Source organism: Pristiophorus japonicus, unplaced genomic scaffold (assembly GCF_044704955.1).
Source record: "Pristiophorus japonicus isolate sPriJap1 unplaced genomic scaffold, sPriJap1.hap1 HAP1_SCAFFOLD_29, whole genome shotgun sequence".
NCBI lineage: Eukaryota > Metazoa > Chordata > Chondrichthyes > Pristiophoridae > Pristiophorus > Pristiophorus japonicus.
Genome location: NW_027252668.1, coordinates 4,707,586 through 4,724,989, shown reverse-complemented (window position 1 = coordinate 4,724,989; position 17,404 = coordinate 4,707,586). Strand labels below are relative to the sequence as shown.

Below are 17,404 nucleotides of genomic sequence, written 5' to 3'. Positions count from 1 at the left end.
AACTAAAACTAGGGGACGTAGTCTTAGAATAAGGGGCTGCCCAATTAAAACTGAGGTGATGAATTTCTTCTTTGATGGTTGTAAATCTATGGAATTCTCTGCCCAAGAGAGCTGTGGAGGCTGGGTCTTTGAATATATTAAGGCAGAGATAGACAGATTTTTGAGTGATAAGGGAGTAAAGGGTTATGGGGAGCGGGCAGGGAAGTGGAGCTGAGTCCATGATCAGATCAGCCATGGTCTTATTGAATGGCGGAGCAGGCCTGAGGGGCCAAATGGCCTACTCCTGCTCCTATTTATGTTCTTATGTTCTAACTGAACATTTCTCCCAGTGTAACCTTGTCTGTAATGAAATGTGTCTTTTAATAAGCCTCAGGTCCTTGCTCATGTCTGCTGTAGATTCCGGAGTTGATTCCGGAGATGAGGGGGGTCGACTTATGACGATAGGTTGAGCCTATACACATTTGAGTTCAGAGGAATGAAGTGATCTTAGTGTGGCCCTGAAGGAATGTGTCCAGGCTGAAATTCTGTTCCCCCTGTATGATCCTCCCCCCAGATTGTCCTTTCTCAGCTCCAGCCAGGTGATGCGAAACATTCAGGGTGGGAAAGACAAAAATCGACAGCAATATGTTGAAAGCAACACTAATTTATGTGTCTATATATCAAATATTAAATTCCAGTTCAGCTACAGGAGTTATTAACATCAGCGTTACAAGAGATATAAACCCCAACTGTCAGAATTAACACAATTCAGTCCAGGATGTGATTAACAGCAGCAACAGCAGAATCCAAACCCCTGCAGTCACTTGTGAACTCGCTGGTGGCTCAGCAGGTTGGATGACCGAGTGAATCCCTTCCCACAGTCGAAGCAGGTGAACGGCCTCTCCCCAGTGTGAATTCGCTGGTGTCTCAGCAGATGGGATGACCGAGTGAATCCCTTCCCACATTCAGAGCAGCTGAACGGCCTCTCCCCAGTGTGAACTCACTGGTGTCTCAGCAGGTGCTGTTTGCTTTTAAAACTCTTCTCACAGTCAGAACATTTAAAAGGCCTCTCCCCAGTGTGAACTCGTTGGTGTATCAGCAGGTGCTGTTTGCTTTTAAAACTCTTCTCACAGTCAGAACATTTAAAAGGCCTCTCCCCAGTGTGAACTCGTTGATGTATCAGCAGGTGCTGTTTGCTTTTAAAACTCTTCTCACAGTTAGAACATTTAAAAGGTCTCTCCCCAGTGTGAACTCGCTGGTGTCTCAGTAGGGCGGATAACTGAGTGAATCCCTTCCCACACTCCGTGCAGATGAACGGCCTCTCCCCAGTGGGAACTTGCTGGTGTGTCAGCAGGTGGGATGATGCAGTGAATCCTTTTCCACAGTCAGAGCAGGTGAACGGACTCTCTCGAGTGTTAACTCGCTGGTGTGTCAGCAGGCTGGATGATACAGTGAATCCCTTCCCACACTCCGTGCAGATGAACAGCCTCTCCCCAGTGGGAACTTGCTGTGTCAGCAGGTGGGATGATGCAGTGAATCCCTTCCCACAGTCGGAGCAGGTAAATGGCTGGTGCATTTTCAGCTGGGACGGGTAGTTGAATCGTTTCCCCACAGTCCTCACATTTACATGGTTTCTCCCCAATGTGACTGTGCTTGTGTCTCTCCAGGTTGGATGATTGGCTGAAGCCTTGTCCACACACAGAGCACGTGTACCGTTTCTCCCCACTGTGAACGGTGCCTTCTGCTTCCATGGTCAAAAGCTGATGATATTCCGGTCCCGATGTATCGAGTGACTGTCAGATCTTGAAGTGATGTTTGATTTGAGCTTCCAGTCTACAAATCCTCCCCTTTTAATACCCTATAAAGTGAATTTCAAACAGGTAAAAGGGAGTGTGAGAGAGAACCCACAAAAACACAAAGGCAGGTTGTGAAATTGAGCTTGATGAATCTGGTCATTTGTGGGGCCGGCACTAAAAAAAAGTGACAATGAAAGCTGCCGGATTATCATAAAAACACATCTGGGTCACGACTGTCCTTCAGGGAAGGGAACCCACCTCCCGTGACAGTCCCACCGGGCCCAGAAGTACTGGAGGTAAAACCCAGCAGCTTCTCCCTCCTCCCCACTCCAGCTCAAACTGATGCAACAAACAGACCCACACAGGAGGTCAGGGAGAGACTTCCACATCCAGCGCCCTCCCTGATAGAGCGACTGGGAATTGCTGGGCCTTCTGCATAAATGCAAGTGGTGTGCGGGTGGCACTGCCCCCGGGGTTTGCTGGTGCCAGGCTTGGCGACTCTGACTCAGGGCCTGAGAGCCGCACTGGATGTTGCCCGGGGCCCAAGAGCTGCACTCGGTGTTATCCGGGGCCTGAGAGCCGCACTCGGTGAAAAAACAGGCAGACAAAAAGCAGGAAACTGTAGACCAATTAGCCTAACATCTGTTGTTGGGAAAATGTTGGAGTCTATTATTAAAGAAGCAGCAGCAGGACATTTGGAAAAGCAAAATTCGGTCAGGCAGAGTCAGCAAGGATTTATGAAGGGAAGTTAAGTTTGACAAATTTGCTGGAATTCTTTGAGCATGTAATGAACAGGGGTGGATAAAGTGGATGTGGTGTATTTGGACTTCCAGAAGACATTTGACAAGGTGCCACATAAAAGGTTACTGCACAAGATAAAAGTTCACGGGGTTGGGGGTAATATATTAGTTAGCCAATCCTCTATCCATGCTAACAGAAAACAGAGAGTCGGGATAAATGGTTCATTCTCGGATTGGCAATCAGTAACTAGTGGGGTGCCACAGGGATCAGTGCTGGGACCCCAACTATTTACAATCTATATTAACGACTTGGAAGAAGGGACCGAGTGTAACGTAGCCAAGTTTGCTGATGATATAAAGATAGGAGGAAAAGCAATGTGTGAGGAGGACACAAAGAATATGCAAAATGACACAGTTAGGCTAAGTGAGTGGGCAAAAATTTGGCAGATGGAGTATAATGTTGGAAAGTGTGAGGTCGTGCACTTTTGCAGAAAAAAATCAAAGAGCAATTTATTATTTAAATGGAGAAAGATTGCCAAGTGCTGCAGTACAGCGGGACCTGCGGGTACTTGTGCATGAAACACAAAAGGTTAGTATGCAGGTACAGCAAGAGATCAGGAAGGCCAATGGAATCTTGGCCTTTATTGCAAAGGGGCTGGAGTATAAAAGCAGGGAAGTCTTGCTACAGTTATACAGGTTATATACTGTGTGCAGTTTTGGTTTCCATATTTATGAAAGGATATACTTGCTTTGGAGGCAGTTCAGAGAAGGTTCACTAGGTTGATTCCGGAGATGAAGGGATTGACTTATGAGAAGAGGTTGGGCCTCTACTCATTGGAATTCAGAAGAATGAATGAGAGGTGATTTATCGAAACGTATAAGATTATGAGGGGGCTTGACAAGGTGGATGAAGAGAGGATGTTTTCACTGATAGGGGAGACTAGAACTAGGGGGCATAATCTTAGAATAAGGGGCTACCCATTTAAAACTGACAGGAGGAGAAATTTCTTCACTGAGGGTTGTAAATCTGTGGAATTCGCTGCCTCAGAGAGCTGTGGAAGCCAGAACATTGAATATATTTAAGATCGAGATAGACAGTTTACTAACCGATAAGGGAATAAGCGGTTATGGGGAGCGGGCAAGGAAGTGGACCCGAGTCCATGATCGGATCAGCCATGATCGTATTAAATGGCGGAGCAGGCTCGAGGGGCCATATGGCCTACTCCTGCTCCTACATTTTATGTTCTTATTTTCTTATATTGTGCGTGTCTGGTATATGAATGTGGATTGACTCTGTATCTGCCCATCTCTGGTATGTGGATGAGGGTTAACATAGAAACATCGAAAATAGGTGCAGGAGTAGGCCATTCGGCCCTTCAAGCCTGCACCGCCATTCAATGAGTTCATGGCTGAACGTGCAACTTCAGTACCCCATTTCTGCTTTCTCGCCATACCCCTTGATCCCCCTAGTAGTAAGGACTACATCTAACTCCTTTTTGAATATATTTAGTGAATTGGCCTCAACAACTTTCTGTGGTAGAGAATTCCACAGGTTCACCACTCTCTGGGTGAAGAAGTTTCTCCTCATCTCAGTCCTAAATGGCTTACCCCTTATCCTTAGACTGTGACCCCTGGTTCTGGACTTCCCCAACATTGGGAACATTCTTCCTGCATCTAACCTGTCCAGTCCCGTCAGAATTTTATACGTTTCTATGAGATCCCCTCTCATTCTTCTGAACTCCAGTGAATACAAGCCCAGTTGATCCAGTCTTTCTTGATATGTCAGTCCCACCATCCCGGGAAACAGTCTGGTGAACCTTCGCTGCACTCCCTCAATAGCAAAAATCTCCTTCCCCAAGTTAGGAGACCAAAACTGTACACAATACTCCAGGTGTGGCCTCACCAAGGCCCTGTACAACTGTAGCAACACCTCCCTGCCCCTGTACTCAAATCCCCTCGCTATGAAGGCCAACATGCCATTTGCTTTCTTAACCGCCTGCTGTACCTTCAATGACTGATGTACCATGACACCCAGGTCTCGTTGCACCTCCCCTTTTCCTAATCTGTCACCATTCAGATAATAGTCTGTCTCTCTGTTTTTACCACCAAAGTGGATAACCTCACATTTATCCACATTATACTTCATCTGCCATGCATTTGCCCACTCACCTAACCTATCCAAGTCACTCTGCAGCCTCATAGCATCCTCCTCACAGCTCACACTGCCACCCAATTTAGTGTCATCCGCAAATTTGGAGATACTACATTTAATCCCCTCGTCTAAATCATTAATGTACAATGTAAACAGCTGGGGCCCCAGCACAGAACCTTGCGGTACCCCACTAGTCACTGCCTGCCATTTTGAAAAGTACCCATTTACTCCTACTCTTTGCTTCCTGTCTGACAACCAGTTCTCAATCCATGTCAGCACACTACCCCCAATCCCATGTGCTTTAACTTTGCACATTAATCTCTTGTGTGGGACCTTGTCGAAAGCCTTCTGAAAGTCAAAATACACCACATCAACTGGTTCTCCCTTGTCCACTCTACTGGAAACATCCTCAAAAAATTCCAGAAGATTTGTCAAGCATGATTTCCCTTTCACAAATCCATGCTGACTTGTACCTATCATGTCACCTCTTTCCAAATACGCTGCTATGACATCCTTAATAATTGATTCCATCATTTTACCCACTACCGATGTCAGGCTGACCGATCTATAATTCTCTGTTTTCTCGCTCCCTCCTTTTTTTTTTTAAAAAGTGGGGTTACATTGGCTACCCTCCACTCGATAGGAACTGATCCAGAGTCTATGGAATGCTGGAAAATGACTGTCAATGCATCCGCTATTTCCAAGGCCACCTCCTTAAGCCCTCTGGTGGCTGTACAGAGTAAATACAAGTATACAGAGGAACAAAAGGGTTATAGAAACATAGAAACATAGAAAATAGGTGCAGGAGTAGGCCATTCAGCCCTTCTAGCCTGCACCGCCATTCAATGAGTTCATGGCTGAACATGCAACTTAAGTGATCTTCCTCCCTGGGTATTTTGCCTCTGTCGTCGGGAAGGATTATGGGATCCTTGGGACTCCAGGGGATGAGCCCTCTGGTGGCTGTACAGAGTAAATACAAGTATACAGAGGAACAAAAGGGTTATAGAAACATAGAAACATAGAAAATAGGTGCAGGAGTAGGCCATTCAGCCCTTCTAGCCTGCACCGCCATTCAATGAGTTCATGGCTGAACATGCAACTTCAGTGATCTTCCTCCCCGGGTATTTTGCCTCTGTCGTCGGGAAGATGCATTCGAATTGTTTCGGCCGGAGTCCCACTCCGCATGGTCGACTCTTCCATCATCGTGAAGTGGCCGTCTACTTTGGGTGGTGGGTACATCTGTACCCCTGCTCGGTTGAACTTTTCTTCCTCATGGTTGTGATGAGCGGCCTATGCCTTGGGGATCTACAAATGGATCTGCACTTCGATGTCTGGTTCAGCTAAAAGTGGGGGTTTGCTCAGTCTTTGAGAATGTGAGGCCTCATTCGCAGGAGAAGGTACGCTGCGGTCTTCCCAGTTCCATCGAATCTTCCCCCATCTACCTCCTGCCAAGCAGCGTTGGCCCATCACCTGAAATAATCCACAGTGGTAAATCGTGCACTGCTCCCTCATGGGATACTCTTATGTCCGCACTACCAATAACTGGTGTCAGTTCCTTGGTGTAGGTATGCAGCTTTTCCTGAATCGGGATCAGCTTGGGTCGCTGTGCTTCGTCGCTCCACAGCCTCTCGAAAGTCTTCTGGCTCATAACTGATTGACTCGCGGAGCGGGCAGGGAAGTGGAGCTGAGTCCATGATCAGATCAGCCATGATCTTTTTGAATGGCAGAGCAGGCTCGAGGGACCAAATGGCCTACTCCTGCTCTGATTTGTTATGTTCTTGTGGCCCTGAACGGCAAGATTGCAGATAGTACAACAGACAAGCGAGTGACAAATGTGAGACACTGTTTCTCTCACTCTCTGACACTGTCCCGCAGTGTGGGATTCATAACGTGTCTGTCTCTGGTACAATATCAGTGAGAGAGGAGACTGCATCTTCTGTCTCTCCAGAATAAAACGGGACTTCACAGGTCAGTCTGGAACTGATACTGTGCATGTCTTTCTGTGCCTCACCGCCCTACTTCGCACGCTTCTGTCTCTCGCTCAGCTCTCTCCCCTCACTCTGCCTCTCTGTTGCTATCCGCTCTCTCTTGTACTGGTTGTGAAGGCGGGATACTGTTATTTAGCGTGATGTGGAAACACTGTTGGAAGTGCAAGACGGATAATGTCTCTGTTTCTCTCTCTGGTGCAATACGTGAAGGTGTGGCACTGTTACTGAGCGTATTATGGAAACATAAGAACATAAGAATTAGGAACAGGAGTAGGCCATCGAGCTCCTCGAGCCTGCTCCGTCATTCAACAAGATCATGGCTGATCTGGCCGTGGACTCAGCTCCACTTACCCGCCCGCTCCCCGTAACCCTTAATTCCCTTATTGGTTAAAAATCTATCTATCTGGTACAAAGTGTAAAACTGATACTGTATCTGTCTCTGTGTCTTTTCCGCTGGTGCTGTACATTAATGTGTGATACTATTATTGAGCGTAATATGGAGACACAGTTCAGGAGTTTAAGATTGAAACTGTGTCTGTCTCTCTGTCGCTCTCTCTGATAGCCATCTCTGGGTGTTGAGTATGGGATTGACAGGACACCAGTTACTGTTATATGTCGCTCAATTTCGGAGGAGAGAGACAAAGAAAGGCTGCAGGGGCGGTGAGCTCATAATTTGTATTTTCATGTTAGTCAAACATATTTCTGCATTTGAACAATAACAACTTAAAAGCAGATATGGGTTAAGCCAACCACAGCTATGATTGGCTCCTGCCTCTGAATCTGGGAACATACACTGTGAGGAGCGCCGGCCTCAAGAGTGTTTAACAATTACCGAGCTGTGAAACTGCAACTGACCCGAGAATCGGCAGCAAATCCGAGTGGAGAGGAAAACCTGTGCTGGGAACAGATTTCTCATTCCCAGAAAGTGCTGTGAATGTGCAGATTTCAACATTGTGTGAGCGAGAGTGTGTTAAAGGGGCGGGCGGGTTAGACTAATGTCACTGTGTTTGTGTGTCCGCTCTCATCGCCGGATTTCAGAGTCCCTCTTGTGTAAAATTCAAAGATTTCCCTGTCACAGGATCGCCCTGCTGCCCTGCTCAGGCCTGAAGTGGGAATGAATCAGAAAGTTTGATTTGGTTTCAAATTTCAGTCAAAAGACAGAGAAAATATCTGCGATCGGCTGAGAGAGCGCGACCAGTGCAGCAATGAAACGGGTTAAAATCGAAATTGCTGCCTTCAATTCGGATGGAACTTTCTCGGCAGCAAACATCCCGGTCTTCGGGACAGAAAGAGGCCAGACTGGGAATGTGGAGGGCCCGAGTTGAATTGGAATCGGAGAGTTAGTGAGGAGAGAGAAACACAGAGAGGCTGGAGGGGCCGGGAGCTGACAGCAGGATGTCTCCTCCCCGTCCGCTCGCTGCCTTTAAGTTGCTCTGTGTCGCCGCCTCTCGTTTCATTTCTGACCCAGCTCTGACTGTCAGAGAGATTTTCCAGAGTCGCGGACATGACTGATACTGCAGCCGCCGAAACGGCTCCTCCTGCCGCCGTCGCTCAAATTAAGGCTCCGAGCAAGAAGAAGAAGGCGGCTCCCCGCTCCGGGCCAGCCGGTCCCAAGTTGGGCGACCAGATCCTCAAGGTTGTGGCCGATGGCAAGGATCGAAGGGGAATGTCCCTGGCCGCGATAAAGAAGGCTCTGGCGGCCAAAGGCGTCGATGTGGAGAAGCGCGGCTTCCAGATCAGGTTCAGTATCAAGAAGAATGTAATGAATGGCTCCCTGAAGCAGATCAAGGGCACGGGCGCCTCGGGCTCCTTCAAAATCGCTAATACAGATCCCCAGGGGAAAGTGGGAAAGAAGGTGAAGAAGCCAGCAGCCAAGAAATCTCCAGCAAAGAAAGCAGCAGCCAAGAAATCTCCAGCAAAGAAAGCAGCAGCCAAAAAATCTCCAGCAAAGAAAGCAGCAGCCAAGAAATCTCCAGCAAAGAAAGCAGCAGCCAAGAAAACGAGCACCAAGAAGGCGCCAACTGCAAAAAAGACTGCAAAAAAGACAGCGAAAGGGCCGGCTGGGAAGAAGGCGGCGGCGAAGAAGCCCAAGAGCCCCAAGAAAGTGAAGGCGGCCAAAAAGGTGGAGAATCCGAGGCTGAAGGCCGCGCCCAAATCAACAAAGGCCAAGAAAGCAGCGCACAAAAAGTAAATAAAAAGGCAACTTCGAAACGTTTAAACCCAAAGGCTCTTCTCAGAGCCACCCACGCTTCTCAGAAAAGAGCTGATCGCCTCCCCCAGTGCCTGAACCCACCCCTCCCCCAGTGTCTGCACCCACCCCTCCCCCAGTGCCCACAATAAAACACAGAGAATGGGATGTCCGGCCCGGGCCTCACTGTAACTGGGGTTTGAGTCCGGCTCCAGTCTCAGTTCCTGGTCACTTGTCATTTCACAGATTCAGGGGGAAGAGTCTCTGAGACAGTGGGACTGGCGGCGATACCCCGCCTCACAACTCAAACCCCAAACACCAGATTCTCCAAATCAGCTGGAATAAGGTGTTTGTAAAGTGCTGAACCGGTCTGAGAGGAGATGGAATAAGGTCTGAGATTGACAGGGAACGGACTATATAGGCGGGAATATTTCTGATTGTTAATTGTACCGGGACCTTATTTAAAAGCTTCTGGTCCCTGGAAGCCTTGAATATGAATTCCGAGTCTGTAAGGGTTTGTGCAGAGCGCTGTGTATCGGTTGTATTGTGGAGAAAACAATTTGAAATTGGCGGTTGCAGAAAGCTGGAAGATCAGAGGCCGCGCTCTGCTCTGTCTCTCAATCTTGATTCTGTCTCCTCCCCTGCCGCGCTCTCTGTTTAACCTCTCACTCTGTCTCTTCCACTTCCCGCCTCTCTCACTCTGCGCTTTCTCAGTCAGGTCGGGGCCAGTCCTGTAACAAAGAAGCCAGGAGCAGTTGGTTCCTCATTCAGGAACAGTTTGAGTGAAGAATCATCATGTCTGGACGAGATAGGATTGTGGGAGCAGCACTCCCTCTCCATTGCAGGAAAGAACCTGGTAACCAGGAGTAAAGTGCTCTCAGTGTTGTACGTAGCGCAGGTCTGGCCCATCTCACGCTCCTGTGCCGCGGTAGTCACCCGGGCTGTCTTCAACTTTGTCTGGATGTCCAAAATAGACTGTCCGCAGAGACACGATGTAAAGTCTCTGGACAGTGGAAGAAAGGATGTTCCGAAGTGGCCCTCTGCGGCTGCATCAAGCTGTGCATGAACCCCCGGTACGCAAACACCAAGTGTTACTACGTGCTCAGGTTCTACCTGTTCCCGAAGGATGGGTCTGGCCATGTTGCTGCGAAATGCCCCCACCAGTTGGACCATGCCTGTCCACCTGGCCCGTGGAAAAGATTTTCAGAAAAAAACCCTTTGACCACATGGCCATAAAGCAGTGGTCAGCACATAAGGTCCTGGACACCCTATGAAAGAAGGAGTGGGTGGACCCTGTCGGGTGGTTCCCCGAGCAGACTGTCGAACTCGTTTGGCAGAACGTCTCATCACCGGAGCTTTCACACAAGCACCAAGATGTAGCTTGGTTGGCGGTGAGGAGGGCCCTACCCGTCAGATCCTTCATGCACAGCCGGCGTCTCAGCAGCACTGCATGGTGCCTCTGAGTCAGCTGCGGGACGGACGAAACTGTCACCCATGTCCTTCAGCATTGCGCCTTTGCAAGGCAGGTCTGGAAAGAGATGCAGTGGTTGCTGTCGAGGTTCATCCCAAGCAGTTCTGTAACACAGATGGACTGTTCCCAGCGACACACACCGAACAGACATTATCTGCTGCTGGAGGGTCATCAACTCGGTGAAAGACGCACTTTGATCTTACCGAAATTTGCTGGTCTTCTAGAGCAAGGAGATGTCCACGTCTATGTGTTGCAGACTAGCGCACTCCAGGATCCAGGAGTACGGACTGAGGGACGCACTAAAAATTGGTACAGTCGCTGCAAAGGCACGTGGGGAAGAGCCACAGTTTAAAGCCCTTCCGCCAAGATAAACTCAGGGGCTGAAATCAGTATAAAACTCCCCTCGGGCTGTACTTGTAAACTTTCTGTATACATAGAGCACCATGATCTGAAAACACCTACGTAGTGCCATGTATAATGCAAGTTCTCTTTAGTAATGTATGTTGTAAAGAATTGTAACTGTACCCTCAATCATTCTGTGTACCTAAAGTGCCACATGTAACGTAACTTGATGACTGTATTACGGATTGCACTCAATTGTACCTTGTAATGTAAAGCAAGCAAATGTATTGAACGGAACTGCCGTCAGCATCCAAATGCATTGTATGGAATTGCTGACCGCATCCAAATGTACTGAACTGCTTTCCAATGTATAGTGCAATTTTTTATATGAATAAAGTATATTTTGAAATAAAAAAAATGTCTGGACGAGGTAAAGGAGGCAAAGGACTGGGCAAAGGCGGAGCCAAGCGGCACCGTAAAGTGCTCCGTGATAACATCCAGGGCATCACCAAACCCACCATCCGCCGCCTGGCTCGCCGTGGCGGTGTCAAGCGGATCTCGGGCCTGATCTACGAGGAGACCCGCGGGGTGCTGAAGGTTTTCCTGGAGAATGTCATCAGGGACGCCGTCACCTACACCGAGCACGCCAAGCGCAAGACGGCCACTGCCATGGATGTGGTGTACGCTCTCAAACGGCAGGGCCGCACTCTCTATGGATTCGGCGGCTGAACAACTCCACCCTTTCCACCCAGCACAACACAAAGGCTCTTTTAAGAGCCACCCACCGCCTCACAGAGAGAGCAGTGACCTGGGGATGGCAGTGTGGACAGTTTGGTTGGGAAATTATTTCAGCTATTTAATCAAAGGAAAGAAACACTTGGATATATATAGCGCCTTACACGGCCATCGGACTTCTCAAAGCCAATGAAGTAATTTTGGAGTGCAGTCACTACAGGAATATGAGATTATTAAATATTTGAGAACGATATTTTTATATGAGATCAGAAACTCCGGGTGTACCGGTCACAATGAGCGGGCGGGGATACACAGTCTCCCCTCACAGATAATTCTGTTATGTTGTGAGCTTTGTGTGAGAATCGGTGAAACGGGACGGCACTGGCGGGATGGATGCGGGACTTTGTGTTTACAGGATGCAGTGACCGGGGAATTATTCCCGCCCGGTACAGACCCATCAGGGAATGGGACAGAATTAAAACCGGAATGTTAAAGAGAATGGGATTGGTGATTTATAATGGGGCACCATCGAGGTTATAAAGAGCCGGATTCTTAAATTGCTGGCGGGAAATTAGAGTTTCTTTAATCTCTGTTCGTTGAGACTCTGAAATTGGCGGGCTGTTTGAAATTGACGAACTGTCAGTTTCATTTCAGTCAATCATGGCCCAGTAATCCCCGCCCTTCCCTTTCGCTCTCGGTGATTGGTTGAAACATGATTGGCGGTCGGGCTGTGACCAATCACAGCCCAGGGGCGGACCCTGACAGACACTTTAAAAGGACCATTCCCAGTCCATGTGTCCCAGATTGTGCTGAGATCCGTTCAGAAGATGGCCAGGACCAAGCAGACAGCGCGCAAATCGACTGGAGGGAAAGCTCCTCGCAAACAGCTGGCGACCAAAGCTGCCCGGAAGAGCGCTCCGGCCACGGGCGGAGTGAAGAAGCCTCATCGCTACAGACCCGGCACCGTGGCTCTGAGGGAGATCCGCCGCTACCAGAAATCCACCGAGCTGCTGATCCGCAAGCTGCCCTTCCAGCGCCTGGTACGGGAGATCGCTCAGGATTTCAAGACCGACCTGCGCTTCCAGAGTTCGGCCGTCATGGCCCTGCAGGAGGCCAGCGAGGCTTACCTGGTGGGGCTCTTTGAGGACACCAACCTGTGCGCCATCCACGCCAAGCGAGTCACCATCATGCCCAAAGACATCCAGCTGGCCCGCCGCATCCGCGGGGAGCGGGCCTAGACTCTCCCTGCCCGGGCTCCAAGCTTTCGCACCAAGTGCAACAACGGCTCTTTTCAGAGCCACCTAATCAGCAATAGAAAGAACTGCGACCGTCTCCACGCAAACTGGCCTGTGTACACATCGTGCACGTCTTGTAGTGTTACTATAATTGGGGCTTTATGCAGTGCAGGCGGTGAATATCTGACAGTGCGGCTTTGATCCAGGTATCGATGCGAGTCACATGCCCAGTATACCGACTACACCCGCCCAATGTGGGTCGCTAACTATAAGTGGGAGATCTGATAGTGAATTGATCCCACTGCACATACCGGGATAGATTCCAGAGAGGGGACGAGCTGTCTGTAATCTGTATATCACCTTTAACCCAGCTCTTCACGCGGGCACAGGTCGGATACTATTTGTAATATTTTAAATTAGCCATGAGCTGGAATTCCATCCTTTATGTACGCAAATTTTTAAAAAAAGGGTAAAAGTCCTCATGGATCAATGTGTTCAGAATGTATATATTTCTCCCTGTGGAATTATTGCCCTATAAAAGTCAGTGAGCCCACCAACCGCTCATTCCTTTGTACTCGGCTCTTATCATCCGGTTCATATTCGGCTGTCCCAACATGTTCAATGACTAGCGGTCTCACGTTCAGTTTCTGTCTATTTTGTATAAAATTAGATCAGGGACAATTGTGTTCCACAGAACAGAAAGCAGCCCTTTCACAGATAGTGTGGGTGGCTCTGAAAAGAGCCTTTGGGTTATTACATTAAATCCTGTCCTCTTTACTTGCTCTTGGGCGCATTGGCGGTTTTCTTGGGCAGCAGCACAGCCTGGATATTAGGCAGCACTCCACCCTGAGCGATGGTCACCTTTCCCAGTAGCTTGTTGAGCTCCTCGTCGTTGCGGATGGCCAGCTGCAGGTGTCTGGGGATGATGCGGGTCTTCTTGTTGTCGCGGGCCGCGTTGCCGGCCAGCTCCAGGATTTCAGCGGTCAGATACTCGAGCACAGCAGCCATGTAGACCGGGGCTCCGGCACCCACACGCTCAGCGTAGTTACCCTTTCGCAGGAGCCTGTGAACACGGCCCACAGGGAACTGCAGTCCGGCCCGGGAGGAGCGAGACTTGGCCTTGGCCCGAACTTTACCGCCGGTTTTTCCTCTCCCAGACATTTCCACAATCCACACGTTCAGAGAAAGAATGAGAAACTCCTCCCACATCTGCCTTTCTTGTACCTTCTGAAGGAATGCAGCGAGCGAATTTGTGATTGGTCGCTCGGTGGTGAATTTCATTGGTCTTTTCAGTTGACCAATCACAGTCTGTTTAGCCCACCAATGAAAGTAGGGCGGAAATGACTGTCTCCATCAGTCAGAATAACGATTTTTAATTCAAAAACCCCGCCAAGAAATTTTGATATAGCGGATGATGTTAGTATAAATTCACCATTATTCAAAGATTTCCCAACACGTTTTAATTAATTTTGTCTTATTCCATATTCCCCTTGCAAGTTCCAGGCTGTTACAATCAGGATTAAATTCGGGTACTATTTCAAACGGTCTAATGGGCGGAATCAATCCCCACCGATTCTGCAACGGGACACATTCCAACTCAATCTTTGTAAAGGTTGGGTTTCACAGATTATCGATCGATCCCCTGCAAAGGCGGGAGTGAGCCCAGAACTGGGAGTCCTTCTGTGAAAAGAGAAGAGGGACAGAGTGTTCAAACTGCCCCGGTTCTGGTCTCTAAGAACTCCCATTCTGGGTTGTTACACTGCGGGGAGTGTCGGCTTAATAAACGGACTGACCCGCAACAGGAATTGAAAAATAAACTTGAAAAGGGCTTGCGAGAGAGAATGTGTGATTGAAATCTGAGTCTCAGCCCCTAAACAAGCTCTTAATTCGGCAGGCGGTGTAAATGAACGGGTCTGAGAGCAAAGGGAAACATCGACCAGGTACTGTGTTTGTAGTTGGCGGAAAATTCCAACGATGCTAAGGTTGAACCGGACAGTGAAATTGATATGAAAATTCAAAACTAAATCTATAGCTGGAAGTGTAAAAGTTCTCAAATATACTTGTACAGGAAATAATTACAGTAAACGGGAGTGTAAAGGGAGATGCGTTTGTGCAGCTCTTTCAGAGAGGTTGTGGGTGGCTCTTAAAAGAGCCGTTGTGTTTAAGGTTTGATCTCAGGGAAACGTGCAGTCTCACTTGGAGCTGGTGTACTTGGTCACCGCCTTTGTCCCTTCCGACACGGCGTGCTTGGCCAGCTCCCCGGGCAGCAGCAGGCGCACGGCGGTCTGGATTTCCCGGGAACTGATGGTGCGGCGCTTGTTGTAATGGGCCAGGCGGGAAGCCTCACCCGCGATGCGCTCGAAAATATCGTTCACAAACGAGTTCATGATGCCCATGGCCTTGGAGGAGATGCCGGTGTCGGGGTGAACCTGCTTCATCACTTTGTAGATGTAGATGGCGTAACTCTCCTTCCTCGACCTTCTGCGCCTCTTACCGCTCTTTGCTGGGGTTTTCTTAACTATTTTTTTGGCGCCTTTCTTGGCGGGACCTGTTCTCTTTTCGTCAGCCATCGTCTCGTTCAGTCAGGCGCAGATTTGGGGAAACTCTGCTCCGAGCCCGTATTATACCAGCAGCCCCACACTCCGCCCACAGCCCTATGCTAATGAGGGATGGGCGAAGGCGATGGTTGTGATTGGCTTGTCAAAACCATTGTTCTGTATCACTCTGATTCGATGTTTAAAGAGACCAATCAGATTTGTGCTCGCCACAATCTAACATTCTTGAATGAGGTCATGTGTTGCAACACCTCCTGATTTACACTCTGTTCTTTATGTGTTTCTGTTCTGCTTTCAGGCAAAAATCTTATGAGCAAGGTTCATAAATCTTTTAGTATATATTCAATAAGCTGAACAGCAAACTCGCTGCTCTGTTTGTCGATCTAGATTTTTACATGTTCAACAGACATTGACCGGTTTATAACCGAGATTGACTGAGGGTGACTTCTGGTCAGGAAACTCCCAGTTTATCAACCGTAGGGATTTAATATCAAGTAGAGAAATAGTGACCTGGATTTATATCGCTCCTTTCACGACCATCGGACTTCTGAACGTGCTTCGCAGCCAATGAAGTGCTTTTTGAAGTGTAGACACTGTAGTAATGTAGGAACGGCGGCAGAAATTTCACGCACAGCAAGCTCCCATAAACAGCAATGTGATAATGACCGGATAATCTGTTGTGTTGTATTGATCGAGGGATAAGTATTGGCCAGGACACCGGGGATAACTGACCTGCTATTCTTCAAAATAGTGGCCGTGGTATCTATTACATCCACCTGAGAGAGCGACGGGCCTCAGTTTAACGTCTCTTCCTACAGATGGCACCTCCGACAGTGCAGCAGTCCCTCAGCACTGCACTGGCATGTCAGATTAGATTTTTGTGCTCAAGTCCCTGGAATGGGACTTGAACCCACAACCTTCTGACTCAGAAGTGAGGGTGCTACCAACTGAAGCACAGCTGATAAGATTGTGATCAATAGATCAGTTTCTTCAGAAAGTCACCAGCCCTTTCACAGATAGAGTGCGTGGCTCTGAAAAGAACCGACGTGGTATTAGATTAAATCTTGTCCACTTTACTTGCTCTTGCTGGGGCCAGCATTGGATTTCGTTGTCAGGAGCACCGCCTGGATTTTTGGCTGTTCAGCCATGGTCCTATTGAATTGTGGAGCAGGCTCGAGGGGCCTTATGGCCTTCTCCTATTTCTTACAGCTGTCAGTCTCTGGTATGTGAGTGTTGTTTTTTCTTCAGTTTCTGCTTGGCGAATTTGGGTTTCATTATATACCTGTCAACTTCGAGTATGTGAGTGTGATTTTCACAGTATCTCACTGTCCCTGGGATGTGTGTGTGGGTTTTATTCTGTACCTGTCAGTTTCTGTTGTGCAAATGCGTGTTTTACTCTCTACCTGCAAGTTTCTGTTATGTGAGTGTGGGTTTTATTGTGTATTGTTCAGACTCTGAGGTGTGTGTGTGGATTTTATTTTATATGAATGTAACTAATCTTTTTTACAAAGAGAAAGACGAGTAAATGTTATTGAGTGGAATCTGAGTGTCCTTGTACATGAATCACAGAAAGTTAACATGCAGTTACAGCAAACAATTCTGAAGATAAATGGTATGTTAGCCCTTAATGCAAATGGGTTGGAGTAAGGTAGCGTTGGTACAATGATATAGAACTGAGATTGGGAGAAATTTGTTCACTCAGAGGGTTGTGAATCACTGGAGTTGGGATTTTAACCTGCATCTGTCAGTTTCTTGTTTGCGAATCGTGATGTTTTCTGGTTTTTTGTCAGTAATTTGTGGAGATTTACTTGGAGCTGGTGTGCTTGGCCAGCTCCCCGGGCAGTGCCAGACTAATGCCCGTCTCAATGTGTGGACACAACCTGCACACTCCGAACTGTTCGAGGTTGCTGCCATCTCCTGGCTGCAACAAGTGACAATCATTCAGCAGAACCCATTTTAAATTCCAGAGATTGCTCAGAACCATGTTTATGTTCAGCTTAAACTATTGCGAAGTATTTTATTGGTCCAGCTGAAAACTCCAAACAACCATTAAAAGCAGGTGGAGGCGCTCATCTGATTCTAGTGTGAACAGTGGGATTAATCACTGGTGTGGGATAGACATTACTGGGCAATCCATTTCAACCAAACGTGCCTTTGCAGAGCCGTCTACTGTGCTGGGGTTAATCATCGAGTGTGGGACAGGCACTGCCTCTGTCACTCAGG

At 48.2% G+C, this 17,404-nt stretch overlaps 3 protein-coding genes across 3 annotated transcripts; 2 read left to right on the top strand and 1 right to left on the bottom strand.

Moving 5' to 3' along the window:
* Positions 1-8,136: 8,136 nt before the first annotated feature.
* LOC139248229 (histone H1-like) lies at positions 8,137-8,992 on the top strand. The gene has a single exon (XM_070871974.1). The coding sequence runs from the start codon at positions 8,160-8,162 to the stop codon at positions 8,844-8,846; it is 687 nt and encodes a 228-aa protein (XP_070728075.1). The 5' UTR covers positions 8,137-8,159; the 3' UTR covers positions 8,847-8,992.
* Positions 8,993-11,073: 2,081 nt separating this feature from the next.
* Positions 11,074-11,373, top strand: LOC139248244 (histone H4-like; the record flags this gene model as incomplete). Its single annotated transcript, XM_070871995.1, has 1 exon — positions 11,074-11,373. A coding segment is annotated over exon 1 (300 nt), but the record flags the coding sequence as incomplete, so codon positions are not given.
* A 3,445-nt stretch (positions 11,374-14,818) lies between these two features.
* On the bottom strand, positions 14,819-15,196 carry LOC139248188 (histone H2B 1.2-like). Its single transcript, XM_070871926.1, has one exon. The coding sequence runs from the start codon at positions 15,194-15,196 to the stop codon at positions 14,819-14,821; it is 378 nt and encodes a 125-aa protein (XP_070728027.1).
* Positions 15,197-17,404: the final 2,208 nt, after the last annotated feature.